General features: G+C 38.2%; 1 protein-coding gene across 1 annotated transcript; it reads right to left on the minus strand.

Moving 5' to 3' along the window:
- Positions 1 to 339: 339 nt before the first annotated feature.
- On the minus strand, positions 340 to 24,555 carry Opn5 (opsin 5). The gene is made up of 6 exons (XM_026394492.2): positions 24,426 to 24,555; positions 20,413 to 20,532; positions 15,348 to 15,518; positions 11,660 to 11,994; positions 2,668 to 2,909; positions 340 to 403 (listed from the first exon to the last, which is right to left on the minus strand). Exons 1-6 carry the CDS (start codon positions 24,553 to 24,555, stop codon positions 340 to 342), a joined length of 1,062 nt encoding a protein of 353 aa, XP_026250277.2.
- Between the last annotated feature and the right edge of the window lie 2,039 nt (positions 24,556 to 26,594).

Consider the following 26,594-nt stretch of genomic DNA (forward strand, 5'->3'; position numbering starts at 1 on the left):
ATTAAATAACACCCTAAAAAATAAAATATTCAACATTTTTCTTAATATCTCAGGCTTATTACTGTTTGGCATGACAATAGGTTTTAAAGCACAATTAAAAAGAAAGTTCCAGGGATGCTCACTCTAATACTATTCCTTCAAGTAGTATCCTCTAATCTAGTTTCCATTTGGCCACTAGAATTTTCCAGCAAACCCTGGCTAAAGGAAAAAACAGAAAAAAAGTGTAAAAAATATAAAAATATAATATAAAGAGAAAACTGTGGCTGCAATCAGATGTTAACAGCAGTGAAGAGGTGAGTAACTGAATACATGTGTCCATGAGTGATGCTGTGTCCATCTTCATACCTCTTGATGGATTTCCAGCACAGCAGAAGACTTCCTGACTGTGGTGACCGTGTGCAGCCTAGACATGGGAGAAAATGCAAATTAATATACATAAATATGTACACTAATGTATCCATATATATGCATATTATATATATATACATATATATATATATATACATACACACTCATGTCTCCTTGACTACTTTGAACACTCTGTGCACAAGACTTGAATTAGAATGAAAAATAATATTTCAATTTAGAATATTCAAAATCAAGGAATCTCTTGGGCAGAGCTTTCGAAAATCAAGATGCTTTTTTAACAGCATGTCTGAATTTCTCTAGAACAAAATCCATTGCACATCTGCCTACCATTCCTCTGAGCCTTGGGACTGACCTATTAAAGGAGCATTCTTTGGAAACAGAGCACTGCAAATTAAAGTGGTCAAAGGAGATTAAATTATAATAACTATGCCAGAGTTCAGGACTTTGTTCTCCCTTGTTCTTTATCTTTGCTAAAATATTAGGAAAGTAAAATACGTCTATCCTTCACTGTCCTTCCCCAGTGTGTCTTATGGATCTTTCTTTTCCATCTAAGACTGGTCCAGGATCTAATGACTCTTTCCTCTGTCACTGGCCATAAGTGGCCATAAGTCTTTGTGGAGATGGAGTCAAAGACCTATGACCACAGACAATTTTTTCCTTTCTCAGCATCTGCTTCACCAACATTCAACAATGACTGTGCATGAGATATGTGGGAGAATCAACCAAACAACTGAAGCTCAGGCCCAATCAGACAATGAAAAACTGAATCTGCAGGTAGGGTCCAGGCTATAGCAGCTTTTCAAAGTTCCCCCAGTGTTTTGATCACAGAGCTGTAGTGAAAATGCACTCTTTGCCTGAGACTACCTCTAAATACCTCAGTATGGGAATAATAATATTCAAAAAGGGGTCTCGCCACATATTATTCTTTTGGTTCATCAACTTCTACTAAAATCTCAGGGAATTCGATTTGAGAGTGGGAGTGCATAGGGATGGGATAAGTTTAATTTGTCATGAACTGTTAAAATCCCTCAAAATTTATTTCCACCATCTCATATTCTCTACGTTAGCTTTTTCATTTGAATTCAAAATTATTTATTTCCCAAGAAGATTTCTCCTTATCAGCAAATGTGTTTCAGAGCTCAGAAATAGAACAAGGATGTCAGTTAGTCCAGTTCAAATTTACTTCATTGCACTAGCAGTAAGTTATCCACTCTGGATCAGCTTCATATCCCTTCATCTCATGCTATGGGTCTCCATCGTACTCACCTGTTTAACTTCTTAATAACTACAAAGATAAACAAGATTTTGTTTTATTCACCATAAAGATAAAAATAAATCTGCCCTTCTGCTCCTCTCTGCAGCAGTCCCCCATTCATCCCAACTCTTCTAAAATCTGCCACTCAGCACATCATCCACACTGCCTCCCTGAAGAGGCTTGGGCTTCTAGAAGCCATGGTCTCCTGGTTGCTTCTCCATGATCTCCTGCCTGCTACTCCAGGGGAAGCTGCAATTCCAGAGCAAGGAATGAGCCCTTGCCTTCCTCAGCAGAGCAATTTCTATATTTTGTATAAATGGCTAATGAGAACAACTGAAATGTGCTTAACCTTGATCATACTTGAATCTCAGTTTCCTCATCTGACAAGGATAAAGAATAACTTGGACTCTGGTGAACATCAAGCAAAAGATCTGGCACTGAGCAAAAACATCATCTCCCTTCTTCCATTCCTGTGCCTGCCCAATGCCTAGGCTCTTAGCTAGTGGTTGTGATGTCCCAAACAAAAGAATCATCTGTTGAGTGAAATTTTGGATCAATACCAGGTGGGACAGTACTCTCGGAATAGAATGGATTTGGTTCCGTGTAAGTAAGTTAAGAGCCATTGACACATAGTGATTGCTCCGGTTGACACAGTGAAGCATCTTGGTTGTTCCAGAATCAAAAGCAGAATCACTTTTCTCATATCTACCCACACAATCTCACACCTACATATTGTTTTAGGAATTTTGGTGGACAGAAAATAAAATTCTTCTTATCCTACTCCTGGACAATACACTCTAACCTTGAGGTGATAGCATATCCTAGTGGCTTGAGCCCCTTTAGAATTTTTTAAAAGATTTTTTATTAAGATGGACACAATATCTTTATTTATTTTATTAATTTTTATGTGGTGCTGAGGATCGAACCCATTGCCTCACACGTGCGAGGCAAGCGCTCCACCGATGAGCTATAACCCCAGCGCCACCCCCATAGGATTTTGAAACAAAGAGTGCATGATTCATTTCTAGCTTCTGGGATTTTACCTGAAGTCTTCCAAAGACTTCTTCTTCGTTGCTTTCAAACCACCAGTCTGGCAACAAGCAAATTTGTAATCAATGACCTGGTAGATGATTGGATTGTACATCGCTGCAGATTTTGCAAGGAGGGTTGGCACCACAGAGAGCTGGATGGGAATGGAGTCCGGCCTTCCAAATGCTGACCACACAGAGACCACTGCATAAGGGATCCAGGCAATCAGGAAACCAGCACAAATCAACATCGCCACCTGACGAGAGAAAGCGATGAAGAAGACAATGGAGAAACTTCGTAAGTAATGAGGACCTAAAATGAGAGGTGTGGAGGAGGAGCAAGTCACCTCTTCACACCCCGGAAAACGTATCTACTGCAATGCATTTATCTTGTTCCTAGGAATTATTTCATATGGACTTCTCAAAAGTTCAGCTAGAAGAAGCTTTATCCACTTATCACTTCCTGTCCATTCTCCACTCTAGAATTTTAATGTACCCACAGACCCAAAGTGTAACCCTTTAATAACTGTCAGGTTTCCCCTGCATTTTGAGTAAGAAATCATAATAAAAAAGACATCTGTTCTCCTGAGCTTTCCAGACTTTTCAACCCACATTCACTTAAAAACTTGACAGAAAATACATTCACCTTGATGAAATTTTAAATCATCCACATTTGCCTCGGGAAACTGAAAACTCTGCCCAGGTTTGAAATTCTAATATGCATCTTCTTCAGAGGCTTCTATTAAATGGCATTTCTTTTGGCTCAGGTGTTGCTCAAGTTTGAGGCTCAGATTGTGGAAATTCACTAAGTATAAAGTAAAACACAGTCATCGCACCTCAGCTGAAGTGAGACTGTTGTACAAAATGAGACTTTTCCAGAAAGCACCTTTCTCTCACACAAAATTATAATTATCCAAAGGTCTCTTAACTTTCAGACCAAAGAATATTAGAGATACAGTTTCTCACCACCAGCAGTTCAGTTCCCTTAATAATGTAGTCCTAATCAGGACCCTACAATGACCTACCTGATTGCTATAAGTCAGCAGCTCACTCAGTTCAACAGAACTTTTTAGCAAATGCTTAGACAAAACACTATACCAAGTGCTATGAGGAATATCGGTGTGGCTTCATGCCTGTGTTGTCTCTCTCTAGAATACAGATAAATACAGTACAACGCTGAATATGATTTAAGCTCCAGTTCAGAGGAGAACAAAATTGCATCCTATTCGGCAAATTATGAAGAGTTTCACAAAGGATGTGACATATAACCTGCACTTTGGCAAGTGGAAATAAAAGAAAAAGAGTGAGACCAGCATGAGCAAAATCTTGGGAAAAAAAAAAAAACACATGAATGAAGTTTGCACAGAAATTGTGAATGAACTGTAGATGTGGTGATGCATGCCTGTAATCCCAGCAACCTGAGAGGCTGAGGCAGAAGGATTACAAATTTGAAGCCAGCCTCAGCAACTTAGTGAGGGTCTGTCTCAAAATAAAAAATAATAAGTGCTGGGGTAGCTCAGTGGTAAAGCACCCTTAGGTTCAATTCCTGGTACTAAAAAGAAAGAAAGAAAATGCTAGTGAGAAATTCACTTTGATATGGAAAAACAGCAAAGGGAGATGAGGCTAGGAAGAAAGATATGCACTCAGGGTTTTATATGTTACTGAACTTGAACTGAATACTTTGTGCTTTGAGGCAGTAGTAGGTTTTGAGCAGGAAATATGAGAGCTCTGCTTGAGATTAACCTATAGAATGAAATGTTGCATGGAGAAATAGAAGCCTAAATATCATTGTTTATTCATTTAATCAACAAGTATTATTAAGCATGTTTTGTGTAACGTCTATTGCAAGGAACAAAGCAGATACATCCTGCCCTCATAGAATCTCCATTGTTAGCACAGCTGTTGACCAACTGTATGAACAAGAACTTAGAGTAAATTTCCTACACTGGAAAATACAGTCCAAAATTTATTTTTTTGTTTTGTTTTGTTTTTGAAACAGGGTCTCCCTAAGTTGCTCAGACTGACCTTGGACTTTGAATTCTCCTGCTTTGGCCTCCCAAGAAGCTAGGATCATAGGAACACACCATCATTCCCAGCTTTGGGCTTTATTTTAAAGTTGAACTATTTCAGAGAGAGAGAGCTAATTGAGAGAGTGCATTACCTTCAAAGTATTCCTATACTGTTATATACTAGAATATTCTTTCTGTAAGATAAATAATAAAACTATATTTGAAATCAGTCCTCTAATACACATCTGTCTTTTGTCACTTCATTTGAACTTATTTTCATTATCCCAGTTATCCTCTGCTTTAGCATTCCCAGCATTACTCCCCCTCCTAGGAGTTTTATAGAATTGCCATCAAAGGCATCAGATGACTCTGACCAATCAGAGGACTACGTGCCCTTGGCTACAACGCTATGAACAGGGAGCTTGATCATAATCATCTTGGGGGTTTTAGAAGTGAATGTCCCTTTTATCTCTGAGTTCCCTAAAAGCTTGGGATTATGTAAGAATGGACCTATCTGAGGCTGCTTCACTTCCCTCCTCCTTCTCTCTTCCCTTAATTTAAGGGGGAAAAAGTTATGTAAAAGATCAGTAATAAGAGGCGAAACACAAAGTGCTTCATCGGTAGTAAGTAAATTCACAGTATTTATGAATCCTGTTTTAGAAGGTTGATCAGAAATGTTTTACTTACAACAAAGTCATGCGTATGCATGCCTGTTTCATTATGCTTTAGTGGGAGCTAAAAGCTATTGTACATAGAAAATGGTCCAAGCCTCAGTCTATGACCTGCAGACTAGCCTGTCTGTTCACACCTCACACAGCTTGGTGGAGTATATAAGAATGACGCATGCCACATCTGCTCTAAAGTCACAGACTCGGACTCCAAAATCTCAAAGCTCATTTCCAGAAATAAACTGCAGGGAAAAAAAAAAAAAAAAAACTTAATACTATCTGTTTTGCTCCACTTTGCAAATAGAGAATCTGAGTCCCCAGGAGATAAATCAAGTGAGCCCAGCATTCCTGTGTGTCCTGCAGCCTTGTTTAGTGCCCTGAGCCAAAGTTCTCACCTGTGTTTAGCGGTTATAAACTCTTCAGATCTAATGCACACATATGGCTCCCTCTTCTGTTGAGTTTACTTTTCTATCAGTTAGGAGACGCTTTCCCAAGAGAAATTTTCATTTGGTTTGGTTTGTCTGACTTTTGTTTGCAAATGGAATGGATGCCTCAAGGCTCCCAGCAAGGGCCTTCTTTTTCTAAATCTCCAAATAAACACTAACTATATAAATAAAGCTTGCCTTAGCATTTGTCTAGGGACTTAACACAGCCCCATCCTTGCTTCTTTGGTGAGTCATATGATGTTTCACAGTGTCTCAAAAGCTGATTTCTATGTTGCTGCCAAGGCATTCACAAAAAATAGATTGGTAGTTAGTCCAGAATATCTTCTACATTTTACATGATTTCTACTTTTTTTGAATAGTATGCAGTGGAGGAAAAATTTCAAGCATTTATATTGTATTATCTCTTTTAAATAGACATAGGTGAATTATACATACACATAAATAAAGAGCACATAGAAAATGAATCATTGTGGGTTTTCTGGGTTTAGAATAAAGAACAATGACTAGAAATTAAGTTTAAAGATGAAAAGGGGACAAAAGGCTAAATCTAAAAAGACAATGAAGAATGTTATTTGTGTTTCTGAAGCTTCAAAGTTAATATGAGACCCATTCACTTTCTATAACCCTCTCATTTTAAAATACACTCCACAATTATTAGGCATTTTAATATTAAAACCATTCTATGATATACTCCACAAAAGTTTCTAAAACTCTCCTGTTGTACTTCATTTTTCCCGATTTTTCTACTTGGCTGTAAATGGTTTTAATCTTTCCAACAGTTTGTTCCTCACTTTCCTCCATTCTAGGTACATCTTCATTTATATTTTCTAAAACTGACCACCCAAATATCTTTAAGCCAGTTCAAACAAAAATATCTGTGCCTGTCAACTTTTCTAAGTTGTTTACTTTGTTTAATTACTTCACTTTCATCTCTGCCTTTTGGTTCACTGGCAAAGCAGTAGAACTTCAAATTCCTAAATTAGACAATTCTTGTGGGAGGAAAGTCACAGGATTCGTGTTTAGCTTATACAAAAGAATCTCACATCTGCAGCCCAGTTCATTTTAAATACATCTTGCTGCACAGGACTAAGACAGTGTTTTCCAGCTCTAGTTCAGACTGGCATTAAGTGCCACAGTAGCAAAGTGGCACATAATCACTCAATTCCAGTGAATTGACCAATTAAAGCAATCATTGAACATGGTTGAAAGTAAATTCTTCAAGTTACATATGACTCTGCCTCTGAGTCCAATACATTCGAACCTTTCTAGCACAAAGGTTTCTTAGGTCCTATCTTCCTTCAGTGGGTAAGGCAGTGTGGAAGAGTGGAAAAGTCACTGGCTGAGATACTTTGGGTCTCTCCACTAATCATCGTAAGTGGGATAAAATCCCTGAGGCTCTTTGAACATCCATTTCAGAAGGAGAGCCCAGTCCTCCCTCCAGGCTGTTTCACACAGTTATGAATAAGACTTAAGCTAAGGTTAAAAGCTGTAAGTTACCTTAAATAATGAAATAGAAGAGGACATGGAAATGATGTGAAAATAAAGGCTTGAAAGGAGAGCCAAAGTGATGTAATAAATTCCCCATTGATAACAAGATTGAATCACATTACAGAACCAGTTAGACTAGTGATAACAAGGGCATTTCAGTGACTAGGGGAAGATGAGGTCACCAGAAAAGAAATCACTACATCTGTGCACTGAAGAGAAGGGGAAAGAGGTGGAGGTGACTGCTTTTAGGAAAGCATGTGATTGACAGGAGTGTAGGGATGAAAAGATTTGGATTTTCTATCTTGGGTCCAGCTAGCAAGTACATGGATTTGCTCCTGAGCAGTGGGAAAATGATACTCAAAGGTAGTAATAGGGTAATAAATTTAAGTTCTGAGACTGTTACCTTCCACATGTGGGACTGCCTGTCATTGAGTAAATCTATCAATAGTGAGTAGAAGGAGGAGAACTTGACAACTATCACATGCTTTCTTGGGCTCTCAATGTTCTCATGTATATAAAAATCATGGTGGTGATACTTGACTTTCACATTACCTTTTAAGAAATTAAAAATGCAACAATCTTAGCATGTTTTCTTTGACTTTTTTCCCCCTTCCTTCTATTTAATCCATAGAACAACAATGAAAGCCAACTGTCCCAGACCCACCTCCACAAACTGATAAAGAAAAATTTTCTGAGATCTTTGTTGCACTGCCATATGTTAACCCTGGTTGCAATCCAAGCAGAAAATATGAATTCATCCTTCAAAAAAAAAAAAAAGAACTCCACACTTTCCAGATGCAATTTTCTCAAATCTTAAAATAACACAACTCTAAAAACAAGCAAACGCTGCAATTGAAAAGAAAGGAGGCAAACCAGGTCACGTCTTTCATTGTGCCTGTGTGGGGAGTTCTGGTTCAAACTAAACACAATATACCATGACCAGGCAGTGGTTGGCTTAAAAAAAAAAAAAAAGAAAAGAAAGAAAGAAAGGAAGAAAAGAAAAGAAAGAGAAAGTAATTTATAAATGTCTGGTTCAACAAAACAGGGATCCTTCCCTGTTCATTATGGGTGATCCAAGACCTTGAAGTGGGATTATATTTCTTGGGAGGAATAGATTTTCAGGTTGAGAAAACACTGGTTTTAGTAATAAAAGCCATCACCCATACCTTTAAGTAATTGAACCAATGTATCTATTTTCACAAAACCTCAGAGTTTTGAAATAATCAAGCTATCATTTAAATTCTCTCCCCCATCCTCTTTCATATATGAGAAAACTAAGACCCAGAAAGATTTACTACTTTTCCCAAGGTGAATCTGTCAATATTCTGAGTTGCAAGAAAAACAGAAATTTATTTTGGCTGAGTGAGACAGAAAGGGGATTTCTTTAAAGGATATTGGTTAATGCAGAGAGCATCACTGAAAAGGTTAATGGATATCCAGCAAACAGAAATGATAATTAAAACCCTATGTGTGAACTGGTTTTGACACAGATACTACTGCTGCTGTATCTCTGAGCTCAGGAGAATGCTCCCTGCACTTGATTCTCTGTCACCAGGCTCCAGACAGGCTGATCTCTGGTGCCAGAGTCCTTAGCTGTGCTCCAATCAAAGGGGCAGCCTATGAAGCAAATGATTGACTTTTTCAGTATTATTTAAGAGTTACATAGCTCCTCCCCTTATCCTCAGCAAGACACAAAAGGTTGGCAATTCCTCAGACACAGAAGGGGTTCATCTACTGGGAACCAAAATAAATAACAAATGTCAATTATATAAGACCTTTCAGGCAGCTAGTGGTCAAGCTGGAATTGACTGCTAGTTTGAAATTCTTTTCATTATTAAGTGACTCTGATCTAATCCCCCTTTAACAAATATATAGTAAATACTTGCCATGTTTGAGACATTGTGTCCTCAGAACACAAAGTGATCAAAAGGACATGGTTTCTCCAGCAGGCCTTATTGACTAGTGGTAAAGATGAACATTGAATATATAAGCACAAAAATAAGTATGTGATTTTAAATTAGTTTGAAAATTGACATGTTCCAAGAAGGAAATAGAGAGGTCATAATGAAACATCATAGTAGGAAGTCTTGAATTCAATTTTGGAAATGTGCCTCTGGGAAATGATATTTAAGAGCAATAAAGAAGAACAAAGGAAAGGAATTAATTAATTGGTTTTAAAAAAAAAAAGAGCAATACAGTTCAGCTTTCCCACAAACTTCCCTGAGAATCCACACCAGGGAGTCCCCTGAACCTGAACCCTGGTTGATAGATAAAATTCGATGAGCAATAAAGGAGTGGAGCTTAATAGTTTAAGAGCTTTAAAAAGGCTTCACAATCAATGGGAAAGAACACAGAAAAAAACAAAATGTCCCATAAGGTATAAAAGGAACAGAGGCACTCCAGCCAGGGGTCAAGGGACCTCTTAGCAGTGATCAAGGTGATTAAATAAACTTGGTTTATTCACTTAGGTATTCATTCAAGCAATCTGGATTAAATGTCTAGCAGGTGGCAGGCTGTAAGGTACAGAAGCAAATAAAATATGCAGCACCTGCCTTCACCCCACATCCTGTCTTGTGCAAAAGAGTGACAGACACATGATTTGGTTTGACAAGTGTGGCTAAAGGAAGGGCTCTTATGGCCCATAGTGGGGGGGAGTTTCTGGTAGAAATAAGAGATACCAAGAGAAGACCAGGTACTTACAAATTCTGTATACAAATGATCTGATGTCATAGGTGACCAACATATGTTAAATGAATTAACATGAAGTAGAAACATACATGGCATAATGATATTGGGGAAAATCGATCTATACTTCTCGTATTGCCTTTCTGTCACTCCACTATTCTCCTCATTAAATCGGCAGCAAGAGTGTTCACTGCATTGTGTGAGTATTTTTACAAGCAGAAATAACCAAAGAAATAAGACATTCATTTCTCAACTTCTCAGTTTCAGAACAGAAATTTGAAATTTATGGAGAGAAAATAGTTGAGAGTAAAGGGTTTTGAGCATGGGGGGTGGGGGGAATGACTTTTGTGAAGCCAAAATTCTAAAAGACTCCAGGCATTACTCATGAACAATTTAGAGGATGTGCCTGTAAGAGCCAGTTTTCCACTCTGACAGAAAAAGAGCCTACAGCTCAGAGGCAAAGGAGAACATGAGAGAAGCTGGTAACTGACCTTGAGATGGTGTCCTGAACCCACCTTACAGAGTTAAGCACCAAGTTAATAAGTGACAACAACCAGACCAGGAGCTCCAAAACATTGGCACCATGGCATTTTAAAAAATCTCCCTGGAGCTCGTAGATTGCTGTGGGAAAACCAGGGAGATCCCTCTGTGTGAGTATGTGTGTGTGTGTGTGTGTGTGTGTGCACTCACATGTGTAAAATACTTCTGTTTATAGTCTGTGAAATTTCAGACTGCTACAAGTTTAGTGAAATTAGCATTCTTTAAGCATTAATTAGAAGCAAGCTACAAAGTAGAGAAAGGTTTCTAGATGAATGCCAATTTTTAGCTTGACAAGATCAGACCAGCAGAAAGCAGTCCCAGATAATAACTCAGCTAGAAATAATTAGAGTACACAGAGAACTAAATGATTTTGATCCCTGAATCCAGGAAGATAGCCTTTAAGTAATAAGCTTTTAGACCAAGCTGTTCTGAAGATCAGAAGCACCACGTGAACAAGCAAATTGTTAATCCTGAGCAGTAGTTGAATGGAGGAAAGACTTCAGAGACTATGAAAAGACCCAGCATGAAGTTGTTTCTTCTTATATTACCTACTAGGAGAAATTGAGGTCAAAATCGAGTAGTAATTGAAAATGGTATGAATTTAGGACAAAAGTCACAACAGAAAGTTTTATTTTTCAATATGGCCGAATTTTGATGTAAATTTTTCCAAAAAGATTAATTAGAAACATTTTATATTTAGGATATTAAAATATATTTTATATACCAACAAAGCACAGACATGTTACATATACTATTATGTAGTATGTGTTAGAAGAATAAACTATATATAGAAAAAAATCATGTACAAATATACATGTGTGAATATATACGTCTACACTTTTCATTTAACATCCATTTAGTTATCAGGTCTAGGGTAAGCCTAATCATTTGATAAACACAGTTCAAGTCAAGTAGAATAACAACAAGAAATCAAATTAAATCATATGTACCAGTCAATACCTCATATATGTAGTGAGCTTTAGAAGTATTGGCTGAACAAGCTATCCACCCCTCAAGAATACCCAGTGGTTTAGATAAGCAATGATAACATTCAGAAGCACATAAGCAGTGGGAATTCTAGGTTTTCCCAGTCCCAACATTCCCAATCCTCTGGGTCCTTTGAAGGTTTAATTGATCAGAAAGCACCTCTTTAAATTGTGTCTGCAATTACCTTGGTGAGCTTCATTTCCAGAACGTGGCTGCTGTGGATCCGACTGTCAAAATGAGCCACCTCCTTGGAAGAGGACTTCACCTTGGCAATGATCTTCACATAGGAGAACACGATCACAGCGGTAGGGAGCAACAGGCAGAAGAAGAGGATGTTCAGGATGAAAACCTGGCCCCCAACTGAGGCCTGCGCCAGCCACCAGTCCAGGGTGCACGAGGTTCCGAAGGGCTCAGGTGCGTAGTCCCCCAGGCCCACCAGGGGCATGGTGGTCCAGAAGGAAGCATAGGCCCAGATGACTGCCAGGCAGATGAAGGCGTGCTTTCTCTTCAGCCAAACCCCTGGAGGCGGAAGAAGAGCATTACCCACATGGAATCTGCCCTGCACCCAGATACCTCCCCTCGATATGTCAAATTCCACCTCCAAAGATTTATTCCATTGAATTCTGGGAGACGTGGGCAGATAACTGAAGCCTGAGGGAGAGTGGAGTGAAGCAGGGAAAGTTCCAGAGCTTGGGCCTTTCTCCAGGAGAGTGACACTTTGAAGAGAATTCACAGGGAAGACTTTCTCTAGGCACCTGGGAGCTTTGGGAGGGAGAAGTGGCAAAGGCTTGGAAATGGGGTGAGTAAAAAGACCAGAGGATACTGACAATGGAGGACCTTGTGAGAACAGTTCTCATCTCCACGGCCGTGTTAGTGGGTCATCCAAGGATCCAAGGGAGAATCCTTCAGGGGAGGTGTGCAATCACAAAGCATCGCTTGTGGTCTTTAAAATACCTTTCCTCTTGAAAGTTTTTGTGTCTCTAATCTCCTTTGCCTTCCTAAGAACTCCTTGAGTGGGGATTGGTGCATCATGCTTATGACACTGCGGTGTAAGGCTAAAGTGGATGACTGTGCATGGTAATTCGTGGATCAGATTTGTACCCCCTGGACTGAATCTTCAAACTCTTCCCACAATGGTCGTATTCACACAGCCACTGTGGGAGAGGTAGAGAATCTAAGCAGGTTGCATTGTGTTCTGCAAAAGTAACTATGTGAAAATATTTTCATAATAATAAAAAAAGAGCTGTTTTTCGGTACTGGCTTCTTAACTAAAAGAAAATGGCAAGAGAAATAGTACAGTCATCTAAAAAAGGCTGTAAAACACTAATGCACTAATGATCATTTCCTGAAGTTCAACACAACCAGCAAAGACAAGCCAGCCTGACTTCATGCTGCAGCCGCCACAGAAAATGACCTTCATATCCCACTCATCACCTTGGAGGAAGAGGGCCTGGGAAGTGGCTCCTTACTGCTTTGGTTTTGTAGTAGTGAAGAAGAAATATCAAAGTGTATTCAATAAAAGCTAAATTCTTTCTTTAACATAAACTCGGGATCTGCCTCTGCTTAGGGTAGTGTGAGAATGACAAGGTTGTTTCTAGTGTTTGAATGCTCATGTAACCTTTCCAGATATCCAGTGTTCCTGACAGTAAAATAAAGGAAATAAGACTACATTGTTTACATGTTTCAATAAAGGTTAAATAAAATAATGTAAGGAGCTTGCTTTGCAAACTATGAAGCACTACATTAGCACAAATTTTTACTCCTCTGTAAATGTGTCTTGTTTAGCACTAATAATAAATACAACAATGTTTCTGTGATCTATTGTCTCCTTTTTTTTTCAAATGCATGGCATTTTTGTATCATGAAGTACAAATTTCTCAAGCCCAACCAGATAAGGGTAGCAATCACGTAGCCACAAAATATGTCAGCACTTGATTATCCCTTATAACAGATAAAAACATTGGCAGGGAGAACCACATATATTCATGGGAATGTGCAGAGGCATACGGATAAGCATTCATGATTAGGGTTACTTAAGTGAGGTGTTTCATACTTACATTCGAATATGGTGAAAGGCTGTCAAGTACAGGAGGGAGTAGATTAGTAGATTGGTTCTGTGTTGCTCCAGAAGTCAGAACTAGGACCAATGGGTGGAGGTTACTGGGAGGCAGTTTTGTCTCAATATAAGGAATAACATTGTAACAATGAGAGCAGACCAATCAGAGAATGGGCTGCCTTGTGCAGTAGTAAGCTCCCCGTCACTGGTCACTGGAATTATTCAAGAAGAGGCCAAGTGGTCATCTCTCAGGGATGCCTTAAAGCAGTCTACCACATTTCATGGGAGAAAGGTCTACATGTCCCCAAGCGACCTTCTAATTCCAACATTCTAGGACACTGTGTGGAGGGTTTAATAGTGCATCAGATTAAATGATGAAACCATATGACTGGGGTTAAACCTTAAAGAAGCTGGAAAATAGACACAGTTCCCATACTGCCGTGATCCTGGCGGTGGGCAGCGGCATCCCCTTAGTAGACAAAAAGCTTAAACTCAAGAAAATTCTTAAAAACAGAGACATCAAGGTTTAGTATTCCTCAAGTACTCCCAGGAAGTTCAAGTTTCTGCCTCCTTGTCTATAAAGTTTATAGTTAAACTTAAAATCTGCTTGGCATAACAAAAAATAATAAAAATAAGCTTGTGGAAAGAATTAGACTCTGATGTCATCCAGAATATGTATAATGGTATTTTTTTATCTTATCATAAATTTTGATTCAAGCTGCTTCTGTTGGATGTTGTAAATGTTCAGAAAAGGAGACGCAATTAAAAAAAAAAAAAAAGAAGTAAGTACTTTATCATGAAGGTGGTGGTTCACACCCCCTGTCCCCATGCATGGTCTTTCTGGTGTCTAGGGGCTGTAAATTGCTAAAATACGAAGGGAAATTCTGCCCTAATGAGATTTTCAGGTCTACTTGATCTTCTCCACCTCATTCTCCTGGCCATACTCTGTCCCCATGTCACAACCACTCTAACAGGTTGACAGCAAAATAGCTTTATACAGAGAGCATCAGAATTACTCCCTAGTTACACCTGGTTCTCAGTATTAACATAAATGCCCAAAGCTTCTTTTTCAGGTTCAATAAATTCCCAGAACCACAAGAAGCAAAAATGCTACAAATTATTTTCAAACAGTAAATGGTCTTTAATCTTTAAGGCAGGGGAACCCTTAGGCTCTGCAAACTTATTCACTGCTGTCTCTCCACTCACTAATTCTCTTAAGCTGTCATTTTTCTAGCTACCAATACCTCCCCCCAATTAAAAAAAAACGGTTAAGTGGTATATCTGTATTTCTGTATGTGTGTCCTTTCATACAGCAATAGCAGCATGTCTCTCTAGACCTGAAGGTGAATTTTGGAATTCCTTATCTCCAAAATCACAGGCAGACTGGAACCTAAAGCAAAAATAGGAACAGCTCTTCTTATCATTACAGTTCCTATGTAGGGAATCAGCTAACCTTGCAGACCTCAGGCATTTTTGTTTGCTTATTTGCACAACAAAATATGGTAGAAGCTTACAGACTATACAAGAAAGTGATCATTTTTAAAAGCACTGCAACCAAACACCAGACATTATTATAAAGTAGTATTAAAAGAAACCCATAAAAAAAATAAAAAGTAAAAAAAAATAAAAGAAACCCATGTTGGCACAGGTCAAATCTTTAAACATGTGTTAGAATGAGATAGGCTATAAATAGAAATACTCTTGGTCTCTGAGGTTATTAGTAATCTTTATTTATTAATTGTATAAAATATGTACAGCTATGACATTCAATGCAGCTAACTTTGACTCGCAGGGAAGGAGAAACCTTCCAACTTACCATAAGATAAGTAGCAGATTTTCAGGTAACGATCCAGGCTAACAGCTGTCATGGTAATGAGGCTCCCACAGCCAAAGAAAAATCCAGCCCATCCATACCAACGGCAGCCAATCCAGCCGAACACCCAGCGGTGACAGAAGCAAGAGATGATGGTGAATGGCTTGCCTACAACTGAAGCACCAAGCAGGCTGTCAAGGGAAGTTCCTTGTAGTTATTTTCCTACCTCCTCAAATCGCATAGCTCCACTTCACTGAAGCACAGGTGCATATGTAAACACACACTCGTGCCACACACATGCTTCATTATGCAGAACTTCTAGATTAATAAAATGCTGGCTGCCCAGAGAGGTTTTCCAATATCCCAATAGCCAAACATAGTGAAAGAATACAGAAGGAATTTTCTAAAGTAATTCTGACTACAAAGAACTGTCTCAAAGATACTCAGCTTTAGGAAATACAGAGATGTGATGTCAGTGGGCCGTCCCAGCCATCTGGTCATTTTTAATATTTTGCTGAATTGGCTCAGAAATTTGAAAATCAAGGGGAAAGGGCCATAGATTCACAGTGAAATATACAAAAGAAAATGTTCTCTTCGAGGACAAATTTGCTATACTGATTTCCCCTCGAGACTTCATTACTTTTCTTCCCTCCAAAGTTAGACATCCAAGCTGGAGTGATCAAGATGCAGTCATAGGAACAAGGTTTTATACAATACACTTTGCCACTCATTCAGCCACAGCCAACTCTGTAGAGATGGAGGTTCAACAAAACAGTGAGCCCATGAGGTGGGATCCAAACCCAATACTGACATACTTACATAATCAAGTAATACTGGACCAGGCTACCTATTATACATACTTCTTGGCAGTCAAAATTCAAGGCTCATTCAACTTCCAAAATTCAAGGCTTTGAGAAATTTTTAAATTTGCAAAAATCTGAAAAGTAACTAACATTGTGTGCCATAGCATTCCAAATGTGTTCACTCAGAAACATATTTATTTTATATTAATTATTCCCTAGGAAATACTACTCCACAAATTACAAATTATGCTGTCATTTAACCAGGAAGAATTCCTTAAAATAATGCATCAGGTCTGGACTAAGGAATAATTTGATGCAAGGAATCTTTAACTTAAGTGTATGCCATATAGACATCCAATCAGAATAGCTGATTCCATCTGTTATTTAAAGAACTGATGATAGGATATTATATAGACTCATGATTTTCTAATAATGATGATTTTTAACTCATTTATTTCTTTTTGCTTAGTTTATTACAATGTCAAGGATTTCTGGTACAATGTTGAATAGAAGTAATGATAGTAGGTGTCCATGTATTGTGATGAATTTTGAAAGAAATCTTTCTAATGTTAAATCATTGAGTGTGACATTTGTCCTAGCTTGTACCAGCCAAGGATCTCTGTTCTCATTCTGGTTTGTTAAGAATTTTTTTTAACCAGAAATAGATGTTATGTTTTTATTAAATGATCTTTCTACATTTTCTGAAGTGACCATAAGTTTTTTGTTCTCATTTAATCTGTTAATGCAGTCTATTAATAGATATATAATTTACATTCTTGGGACAAATGCCATGTTTTAAAATATTTTTAAAAGTTTTTTTTAGTTGTTGATGGACCTTTGTTTTATCCATTTATATGCAGTGCTGAGAATCGAACCCAGTGCCTCGCATATGCTAGGCAAGCACTCTGCTACTGAGCCATAACCCCACCCCCAAATGCCATATTTTTTAAATAAAAAACTTTGTGTACACAAAGTTGTCTACCAATGGAGGAAGGAAGAGATGAAGAAAGGGAGAATGAAGAAAAAATATGTTTTTTTTAAAAAAAGGAAGCAAAATAGTGATTTTCATCCACCTCCATCTCTTCCACCTAAAGGGCATCATGAGTGTGTTGGACTTGAAAAAGGGAAGTTGGTTCCTAACACCCAGAGGCAAGCTAAGCCCTTAAGAGAAGGGAAAGCAAGAGGTTTCCTACCAGACAAAACCCTGTTCAGAGAAAGGATGGGTTCTGAGGCTGTAACTTCAGAAGGGAAGGTTAAATTGATGCTGAAGAATAGATTATAAAGTACACCAGAAACAGAAAGTATGAATTCCATGCACATTGTAAGAACAGTGTAAATAATTTTTTTAAATGAACTTGTCCTTTTAATGTCCTTTTTTTTGTTTATATTATTTCCTTGTGCTTATTATCAAAGAATAGAACATACTTTATTCAGTCATAGTATTTAATCTTTAGCCTCCTCCAAAAGACTCTGCCAGGGAAGCTCTTCACATTCTGTATCTGATCTACATATGAAAAGAAAACTGAGTGATATGCACAGCCTGCAGGTGCTAGCACATAAACCACCCTCCAAGCCCCCATCTTAGTGTAGAAAGGTATGCCAGAGTTCCTGTTAGTTCAGTCAATTGTCAAGTGTTTACTCAGCCTTCTGTAAACTAGACAGGTCTTCTCTAGGTGTCTAGACAGCGCCACCATCCCACTACTGGACTGGGCATCCTTCCACAAAAGCCTTTTAATCCTAGTTAATCTAACCCCATGGCCAGTGAAGAATTACAGTGTAAAAGAGCTATTCTTTTCTTCAACAAATAATCACACAGCACCTACTATGTAACAAGCACAAAGCAAGATGCTAGAGGGCCAGGTGGAGATCATGACTGACAAATTGATTTTCTAATGGGGAGAGCAAACAAAAAACCAAATTTGTTTTACGTGATTTGGTATGATGGAATGATAAGTGGTGATTAGTGATGTGAAGATAAATGGAATAAGGAGAGAGACAGAAAGATGCCTAAATCAATGGGAGAGAATTTGAACAGATATGTAGAGGGAGAAGATTTCAGGCAGAAGAGAAAACAAACTCAAAGACTTGGGGGAGGGGAGCCAGCTGGGTGGGTGCCAGAGGCAGCAAAAGAAAAGTGAAAAAGATCCAGTGAAGTGTAATTAGCATCTGTTGTACCTACGGACCCCTATTAGTCCAAGTCTCAAGCTTCTTTCTGGAATGGAGTTTTTGATGAGCTTCAGATAGGTTATCTAGAATGTTGATCTCTCCTCTAGGATACATCCCAAACTGACTGATGTTGGAAGCACTGGAGAAGGTGTTTTCTTTTGCTTCAAATGTCAATGTCCTAGATGTTCTGATTTTATCTGGAGTGATCCCAGACATCACCATACTTTTAACTCCCCAGGTTAATTTAATATATATTCACAACTGAAAGACATTGGAACTTAGACAACACATGTTAGTTGCATAGATGCAATACATCTGGTCTTTAGGCTATGCCTCTGCAAGGTGCTTATAATGGAATACAGCAGGAAAAAAAAAACAGACAAAAAAATTAAGATTTATTGAAAAAGCAAACATACTATAAATGTTCAGAATAATCTAGGTTAATCAGGGAAAGCTGTCACATGAGAGAAAGTGCTTTCTGATGAATCACTCCAAAGACATGAAGAGTAATGGAGTGATTTGTGCAATTTTAGAGCAGACTTGCTTGGCTGGAAGCATTTTTGGTGTATCAGACCAATTAAGGTCATTTTTATTCAAACCTAGTCTAATTCAGCCTTAAGCATGAGTCTGGTTTTATTCACTGGTGAAGGATGTAGTTGAAATGACAGATTTCATTCAGGCATTTTGTGTTCAGTACCAGGGAGAAAACCTTCTGAGACCAGCTGGCTGAGCTGGCTGGGAAGCTACCATTCCTGTTGTGGCACCGCCATCGTGTGGCAAGAGTCAAAATGGCAGCCATTGTGCAGCCTCGAAAATTCCCAGGGGGCGGTTCATCCTATTTTCACAGAAAGGAGGGACCCGGCACATCATGTACTCTTAATGTATAAGTTCATTCACTATGAGAGCTCATGTTACTCCAGCCTGTCCTTAATGTGTAAAACCTTCCCAAATAACCAAAACCAAAAAACTCCCAATAAGAAATGAACATATCTACTGTTATGTGATTGTGATTCAACAGGTAAAGGCTTATTATTGAGTCTTGCTTTTAGAAACTGGTAGCAGCAGAAAAGGAAAAAAAAACACTTTTGAAGAAAGAAACATTATCAGAAAACATTTTAAAAGGAAACTGATGATGAAAAACTGCTAAAAGGTTTCTAGAGAAGAAGGAACCAAAGGAGTGGGGTTCAAATGCTATTCCCCCAACTCTAACAAGCTAAGACACAAAACTCAATAGCAGATATTGGGATTCAAGGAAATATTATTGTACAAATAGAATTTTATAGAAGTAAGCAACAAGATGTGACTTATCCAAAGTCATTCATATTTTTAAAACCCTTATGGTTAAAGAAAAATTTTATTCCAACTCCTCCTTTTGGGGAATATCAAAGAATAAAAAAAATAGGATAGAAAACATGGTTCTCAATTTTGTCCATGTGTTAACTTCCCTGGAGATTCTAATTTTAAACATCCAAATGCCAAGGAAATATTTTCAATCACTTAAATTATAATTTCTGTTATGGAATCTATCCATGAGTTTTGTTTTGTTTTTTGTTTTTTGTTTTTTTTAAGTTCCCCTAAGTGATGTTTTTGTGCAGCCAACATTGAGAATCATGGAACCAGAAGCTTCCTGTACTTGCAATCAGAACCGAAGTCACAATTAAATATACCATCAGCAGGGCAGCTCTTTCTATAATCACCTCTCATTACCCTTCAAGATCCCTCCCCTTCAGTGTTCATTTTATCCAAACTTCCATAAGTTTGGATAAGGGTGAGAGGAGTGTAATGGGCCCCAAACAGTGACCCGAAGTCTGCCCATCAGTTTCTGAATTCTGAATAAACCCAGTACACCTCGAGACTAAGGTAGAGTGTACTATTGCAAATTGAACCCTCAGCATCTAAAATACCTGGCACATAGAAAATACCCAATAAATGATTTCCCTAGCCAGATAACATACCATTGACAATCACAAGTTCTGTGACTCTGATTTGCAAATGGAAAGCAGAAGTAGGTCCTGGTGAAGAGTGATCTCGCCGTCAATAAGTGTTCAGAATGGGGACTAGTTTAAACCCACAACGAGGAAACAACATGATGGTGTTACCTGAAATCCCCAGGTCACAGACGGCTAGGTTGATGGTCATTATTTCAGCAGGTCTCAGCTTCTTCTTTCGTCTAGAAGACATATAAAGGACATACCCATTTCCAAATGTGGACAGAATCCCTACAAAGAAAAATAAAAAAATCCCATCATTAAAACTAATATTTAGAGTTCATTTGGATATGAAACACTTCTCAATTTCAAAAATGGACACCACAGATTTAGAGGGTAATGAGAGGACTCTAAACAAAAAATCTAAATTAAGAAGATGAAATTAAAAAGCATGAGTTGTGAGTAAACAGGCATGGGATGGGTTGCCTCCTAAGGGAAAGGAGGCAGGGATTATAAGACTGAACTTACCCAGAACAAGGAACCGCTAACTCCCAGGTAGGCTCAGGAGGGTGTGGGAATCCCAATGGTCAGTTCTTGTACTGGCCCCCAGGGTGGAGCATTTTCCTCAGCCATTTTACAGATTATTGGCCTTATAAAGCCTCGCCCTCTAGCAAGTGGGATCAACCCCTTGGCCTTTGGTAAATTCTGAAGATGAAGTCAACCATTGGAGATGACTTCAGTGTCACTGCAGGCTCCTGAGGGAGCGCCAGCATGCAGGAGAGGCAGGGACTAGAGAAGTCTAGCATGACCCCCTGTAAGCAAAGGGTCATTTTCGGGAGAAAGATCCCAGGACGGACTCCTGAGGAGACTAGGACGCTGAGTGTCTGGCAGACAGGACAGCCTTCCGCTGCTCCTGGACTAGGTATCAAGGGTCAGTGGGTGACGAATGATAACATGGGCACTCCCCTCCCACCAAGGGGAGAGACAGTGACCCTCAACCCACCAAACCTAGCGACAATGGCAGAAATGTGTACCCACTTTTTATATCCTTTTATTAATGACTAATTGACTTTCACATTACAATGAAAAACTGTTCAAAAAAGTTCTTACAAACCCAGTTTAAATCCAAAAAGACCCAATCCCTACTGACTTTAAGAAAAGAATACACCTACTTCCATAGCTTAACATGTAGAGTAGATTTCCTCAGGAATTCTTGCTTCATAGTGTAGCTGTGTATAAATGAGAATCTGGTACAGCTGCCTTTAGTAGTAAGGAATAAGGAGAGTATTAACAGGAGAAACCCAGATTTTTCTATTTTAATTTCTATTTTAATTTCTCCACCACAATTCATTTGTGGGGGCAAGGAAATAAATGTGTGTCTCTGCTGATGGTATGAAACCACCAGGAACTGACTGCATTCTGCTCTTAGATTTCTGACTCTCTGGAGTCAGTGCTGCTTCATGATTTATTGAGACCTCTTAAGCTCTCTTATAGCAGAAGAGGAGAAAAATAGAAGAGATGATGGAGACCTAGAGCAAACCAACTAAAATGATCCTTATGTCTCATTAAAGGAAACCAGTTAGCAAGGAACACTGGGAAAGCAAAGTGTAAAAATACAGCCTGAAAAATTATCAAGCTAATTCCAGATCTGTTGTATCGAAAATGAGATTTAAAATCTTAAGTGTGTATGTGCATTCCATATGCAAGGCTCATTGGAACACCCTTTGTCATCTAGACCTTGTTGGAGAATATTTTTCTTTTCTTGAATTTTCTTTACCAACCCTATTTCATAGGGTTTTACCCAGTGCCCAAAGCATGACCAGAAATAATCAATTCTCTCTTAGATACATGTAATTATTTCCACAGGCAATCTTATCTGCAGATGAGTGTTAAGAAAAAGCAAATGTATTTTTAATACTAATCAAAGGAAAACAAGTTTTTGAAGAACCATGGAGTAGACATTTTAAAACTATCAAAATCCTTGATTATTTTATGAATTTTTAAAAATTTCTTAGATAGCCAGTTAATAAACCAGGCAATTACATAAAAAGTGGAGAGTGGAAAATGGGTCTTTATTTCTCCTGCATTCCAAACTCAAATTTATATTTTGTTTCATCGGCTCCCCTAAGACTCCTAGTATTGAACAAAGATCACTAAGAATCTTATACATTTCACCCTGGCTCTTTGAGAGAAATCTGGACAATCCACATAACCTATCCTAAGAGAAGGTGACAACATGGGCCGAGCCCAAGACCTGGGTCTAGAATGAATCCAAACTCCTCCAGATTGCCCTTGCCTCACCTCAGTGACTCTTGTGTGACACATTTGTCTGCACCCCTTTCGCTGGGAACTCTTTTTGGACCTGATTTTCTAGCTCCATCCCAACTTTCCTTGTTTGATATGGTCCTGACCTCCTTTCTAACCTCACATGCAGCAAGTGGAACACTCTCCTCATTTTCTCTGGTACTCACCCTGGTTGCCTCTCTCCCTGCAATCCTTCATTCTAAGAGTAGAATAGACTAATATTCCTCCCTATAATGTATTGTCCACAGAGATTGCACCTTTTCATTCATTCCTTGCAATCAATTGGAATAAATTGAATGCAATTTCCGGGACACTTACTTGTCTGCCTTTTGTAGTCATTGAAAATGTACATTTAATAGAAATGTGATGTGAATTTTACTACAAAATAATCTTTGTCGCAGCAGAGTGTTCAGAATTTTATTCACTGATCTCTACCCATCAACTTCAGAGTAGCAAAGTGTGGGTGCTCAGTCTATATTTGTGTTTGAAAGGACATGGGATTGCACTTGGAAGAAATAGAATTTGAGTAAAAGACTAACAAGCAATGAAAACAAGAACCCAGGGAATCACTTTGATGTATAATTTCTGATCCAATCTCATAGATTCCTTTTGCCTCAAGCACTGACCATAGAGGGATCTTGAGAAATTTCTAATGAGTTTTCTAATTTTAGGAATTAAATGAAATTCTTTGCCAGGAATAAATAGATGAGAGAAGAAAAGGAAGAGAAAAAGAAAAGGAGGGAGGGAACAAGGAAGGGAGGAACAGGGGAAGGGAGAGAGAAAGAAACAAAGTAGAAGAGAGAGGAGAGTAAGCAGGCTTGACCCAACATTTGAAAAGATTAAAGGCAGATAAACCTAGAGACGTAACCCACCTGCACACTGGTCACCCAAATTTAAGAATGAGATTTTAAATTTAAGAATAGTATTGTGATTAAATCCTAATTGTCTACATTAGTGCAGTCCAATAGAAATATAATGTAAACCAGAAATGTGAGACACATATGTATTCTAAATTTTTACTTTAAGCAAAATAAAAAATATAGAGATAAATTGAATTTAATACCTTAATATTTAAGTTACTCTGATCTATCCAAGATACTGTGGTTTCATTATGCATTAAATTTTTCAAAATTGTCAATGACATATTTTTACACGATTCTTTCTGGTACTAAGACTTCAGTATGCAGTATGTGTCTATACTACAGCATGACTCATTTGGAAGTCAACAGTTCATGTGCTCAGGAGCCATATATGGCCACTGCTTTGGATAGTATAGAAGCAGATGTACCCCTGTATGGATTGTGCACACAAAGTTTTTGATCAAAGCTGACTTCCCATTTATCACCAGCACATTTTCTCAATGCTCATCATAGTGATGTGATGGGACTTTACATTTAGATGAAGTAAATGCAATATATCTATTGTCACTATATTTCCCTGATCCAAATTTTCCTCGATTGTAAGAAGAGGAAGCTGAACTAGATGATTTCTAAGGTTCATTCTTAGTCTAAAATTTTCTAATTATATCAAAATTATCTATTAAAAAGTTAAAGAAAATCTTTAAATAATAGAATATCATCTCTTTTTATTATTCAGAAGATAAACTTACTAGCAAAGAAACCAAAATGAAATACTGTCTCAAGATAAACAATTTTTCTATAAAATTCTTTGGATTATCACTGAAACATTTATCCCTAATAATATCAGTAATAGTCATTTCTATGAAACATTTATTGCATGCCACAATGCCACCCCACCTTCCCATTCTTTAACTCCACTAAAATACCCAGATAAGTGTTGAAATCATTTTTGCAAAATCCACATATCAGCCTGTGAACTTTTAAAAACAGTCTTTGCATAGAAGAATTAAGAATGCTTACCAATTATTGTCAGGTAAAAGCCAGCCACTAAATCCGCTTCCCAGGAAAGTTTGGAAGCAAAGGGATCCTCATCCCGAAGGTAGTGTGGCAGGTGCTCATCCTGGGGCAGGGCAGTGTGGTTTAATGCCATGCTGTTCTCAAGCCACCAGGGATCTGAAAAGCAATTTGGTAGAGATCTCAACAGACCTGAATAAGTCAACTTGAATCATCTCAGGATCTTGCTTCCTGTTTGAAAACAAAAAGCATGTTTCCAGCATCATGCATGATACTGTAGTAAATACCTGGTGAAATGGTTAGCATTTTTCTTCAATGATCTCAATGTGTCAGTGCTTAGTTATTCAGTTAGCAGCTTCCTCATGCTACACTCTGAGACATTTCACCCCTCCCTGGGGTTTATAATAGGTTGAAATCCAAACAACTGGTGTATTGGTTCTCAGACAGTTTTGCAAAGGTCTGAATTATGAAAACAAATTGTATAGACTGTGAAGGTGACAAGTACTTTTTAGTTTGTCATAATATAATAATTTTTAATTATTTAAATTGCCCAGAAAAGCATTGCCATTCACTATATGTTCAGTGATCTTTAGACTTTTGCCACAGAAAGAAATAAAGCATTGAGTATAAATGAACATGGATGCTTTATTGCATTGAGAGCTGGGAGACTGTGCCGAATGGCCTAGAATTGGGGGGCATGTAACAAATAATTCAATCTTGATTGTAATACACACGTATCACAATCCATTGTAAGATTTGATTCTAGAGTTTACTAACAAAAAGAAACTTAATTATTTCTCACAATCACATCTTCAATCCAAGATAAAAATCTTGAGTTATAAGGAACTCCCAAAACAGTTCTTTGTACTGTTTCTTTTGAAATTTGATTTTTTACAAAGTCTTTGATACAAACTTTGCAAAAATAAAAGTCACATGGTATTCCTCATAATGAAAACCTAGACTGGTATGTTGTTCCTGAGATAAAACATGCTGCTGATGTCACCACTTCCTTCAGGACAATTGTTATTTGATTTGAAAGAAGTACTAATTACTGGTATTTCAACCACTTTTGAACTTGCTTGTTTCCAACTGAACCAGTAGATGTCGCTGTTCAGCCCTCTGGGAAGTGATTTGGAACAAAATAGATCCGCCAGCAAGTAAAACAGTGTCCCTCACAGCTGGTGACAGAGTAATCAGCACATACCAAAGGATGCAATTCAGCCCCTCCATAGAGACAGATTTCAGCCCTTTCTAGCTGCCAGTTTACAACCAGGACTTTTAAACAGATAGAGGCCAGTTGACTAAAGCTGCTGTCTGCTTCCACGCACAGTCCAAGGACAGTCACATGGGTAATGTGCCTTCACATTCCTTCTCCCTAGAGCTATAGGAAACCATAAGAGAAGTCGATGGCTGCCAACCCCACACTATCAGGCCTGTCCCAAGTCCAAGCTTATCTTTATATTTCAAGATCTGATTTCTCTCCTGGTAAATTCACTCATCACAGATTCTCACTATTCAATCCTGTCCTCCACTTTAGATTTGGAATCATAAGATGAGGGTCTGAATCAGCTTCGACATTCACCCTCTGATCTTGAAGAGATTAAACTCTCTGATCTACAACTATTTCTGTAAAATGGGTACTTCTTATCATTCTTACCCATCGCTCACACTTCCTATAAAACGACAGGATAACATATGTGAAAGCACATTGCAAATTAGGGTACCAGGGGGTCCTGAACAGTTTTTACACACTGGGACACTTACTTTTCCCAAACTTTTCATCCATCAGGACATAGTTATTGTAAGACAGATTTTTTTTTAGGGTCCTATGCTGAATGAATGTATGTATGTGTATTAACTCAAGTTTTTACTGAATATCTACTTAAACACAGGACATGAGACAGAGAGAGAGAAAGAGGTCTACCTTGTCACCTAGACTTAAGGAACATAATTATCACTCTGGACAGACAAAAGATACAACTAATGGTCAGGAAAAAATAACAATAGCACAAGAATATAAACAATGAAATGTTGCCTTATTTAGTTTTAGATAATAATTTTCTTAATCGAGGAAATAATTGTTATCTGAGAAATTAATGTGTATGTAGTTGTGTGTGTACAATCTCAGGAATGGTCCTTCTTATAGCTGGAGGTCCCCAGGGCCTTTCACAGCCT

The sequence above is a fragment of the Urocitellus parryii genome, chromosome 8, assembly GCF_045843805.1.
Source record: "Urocitellus parryii isolate mUroPar1 chromosome 8, mUroPar1.hap1, whole genome shotgun sequence".
Classification (NCBI taxonomy): domain Eukaryota; kingdom Metazoa; phylum Chordata; class Mammalia; order Rodentia; family Sciuridae; genus Urocitellus; species Urocitellus parryii.

Excerpts from the sequence above, each read along its gene's own strand:
- Opn5 (XM_026394492.2), bottom strand. The coding sequence starts at position 24,555 with ATGGCATTAAACCACACTGCCCTGCCCCAGGATGAGCACCTGCCACAC. Across the intron at positions 20,533-24,425 it reads CTTTTACCTGACAATAATTG|GGATTCTGTCCACATTTGGA; the intron begins GTAAGCATTCTT and ends TTTTCTTTGTAG. Across the intron at positions 15,519-20,412 it reads CTGTGACCTGGGGATTTCAG|TTGTAGGCAAGCCATTCACC; the intron begins GTAACACCATCA and ends TTGGTGCTTCAG.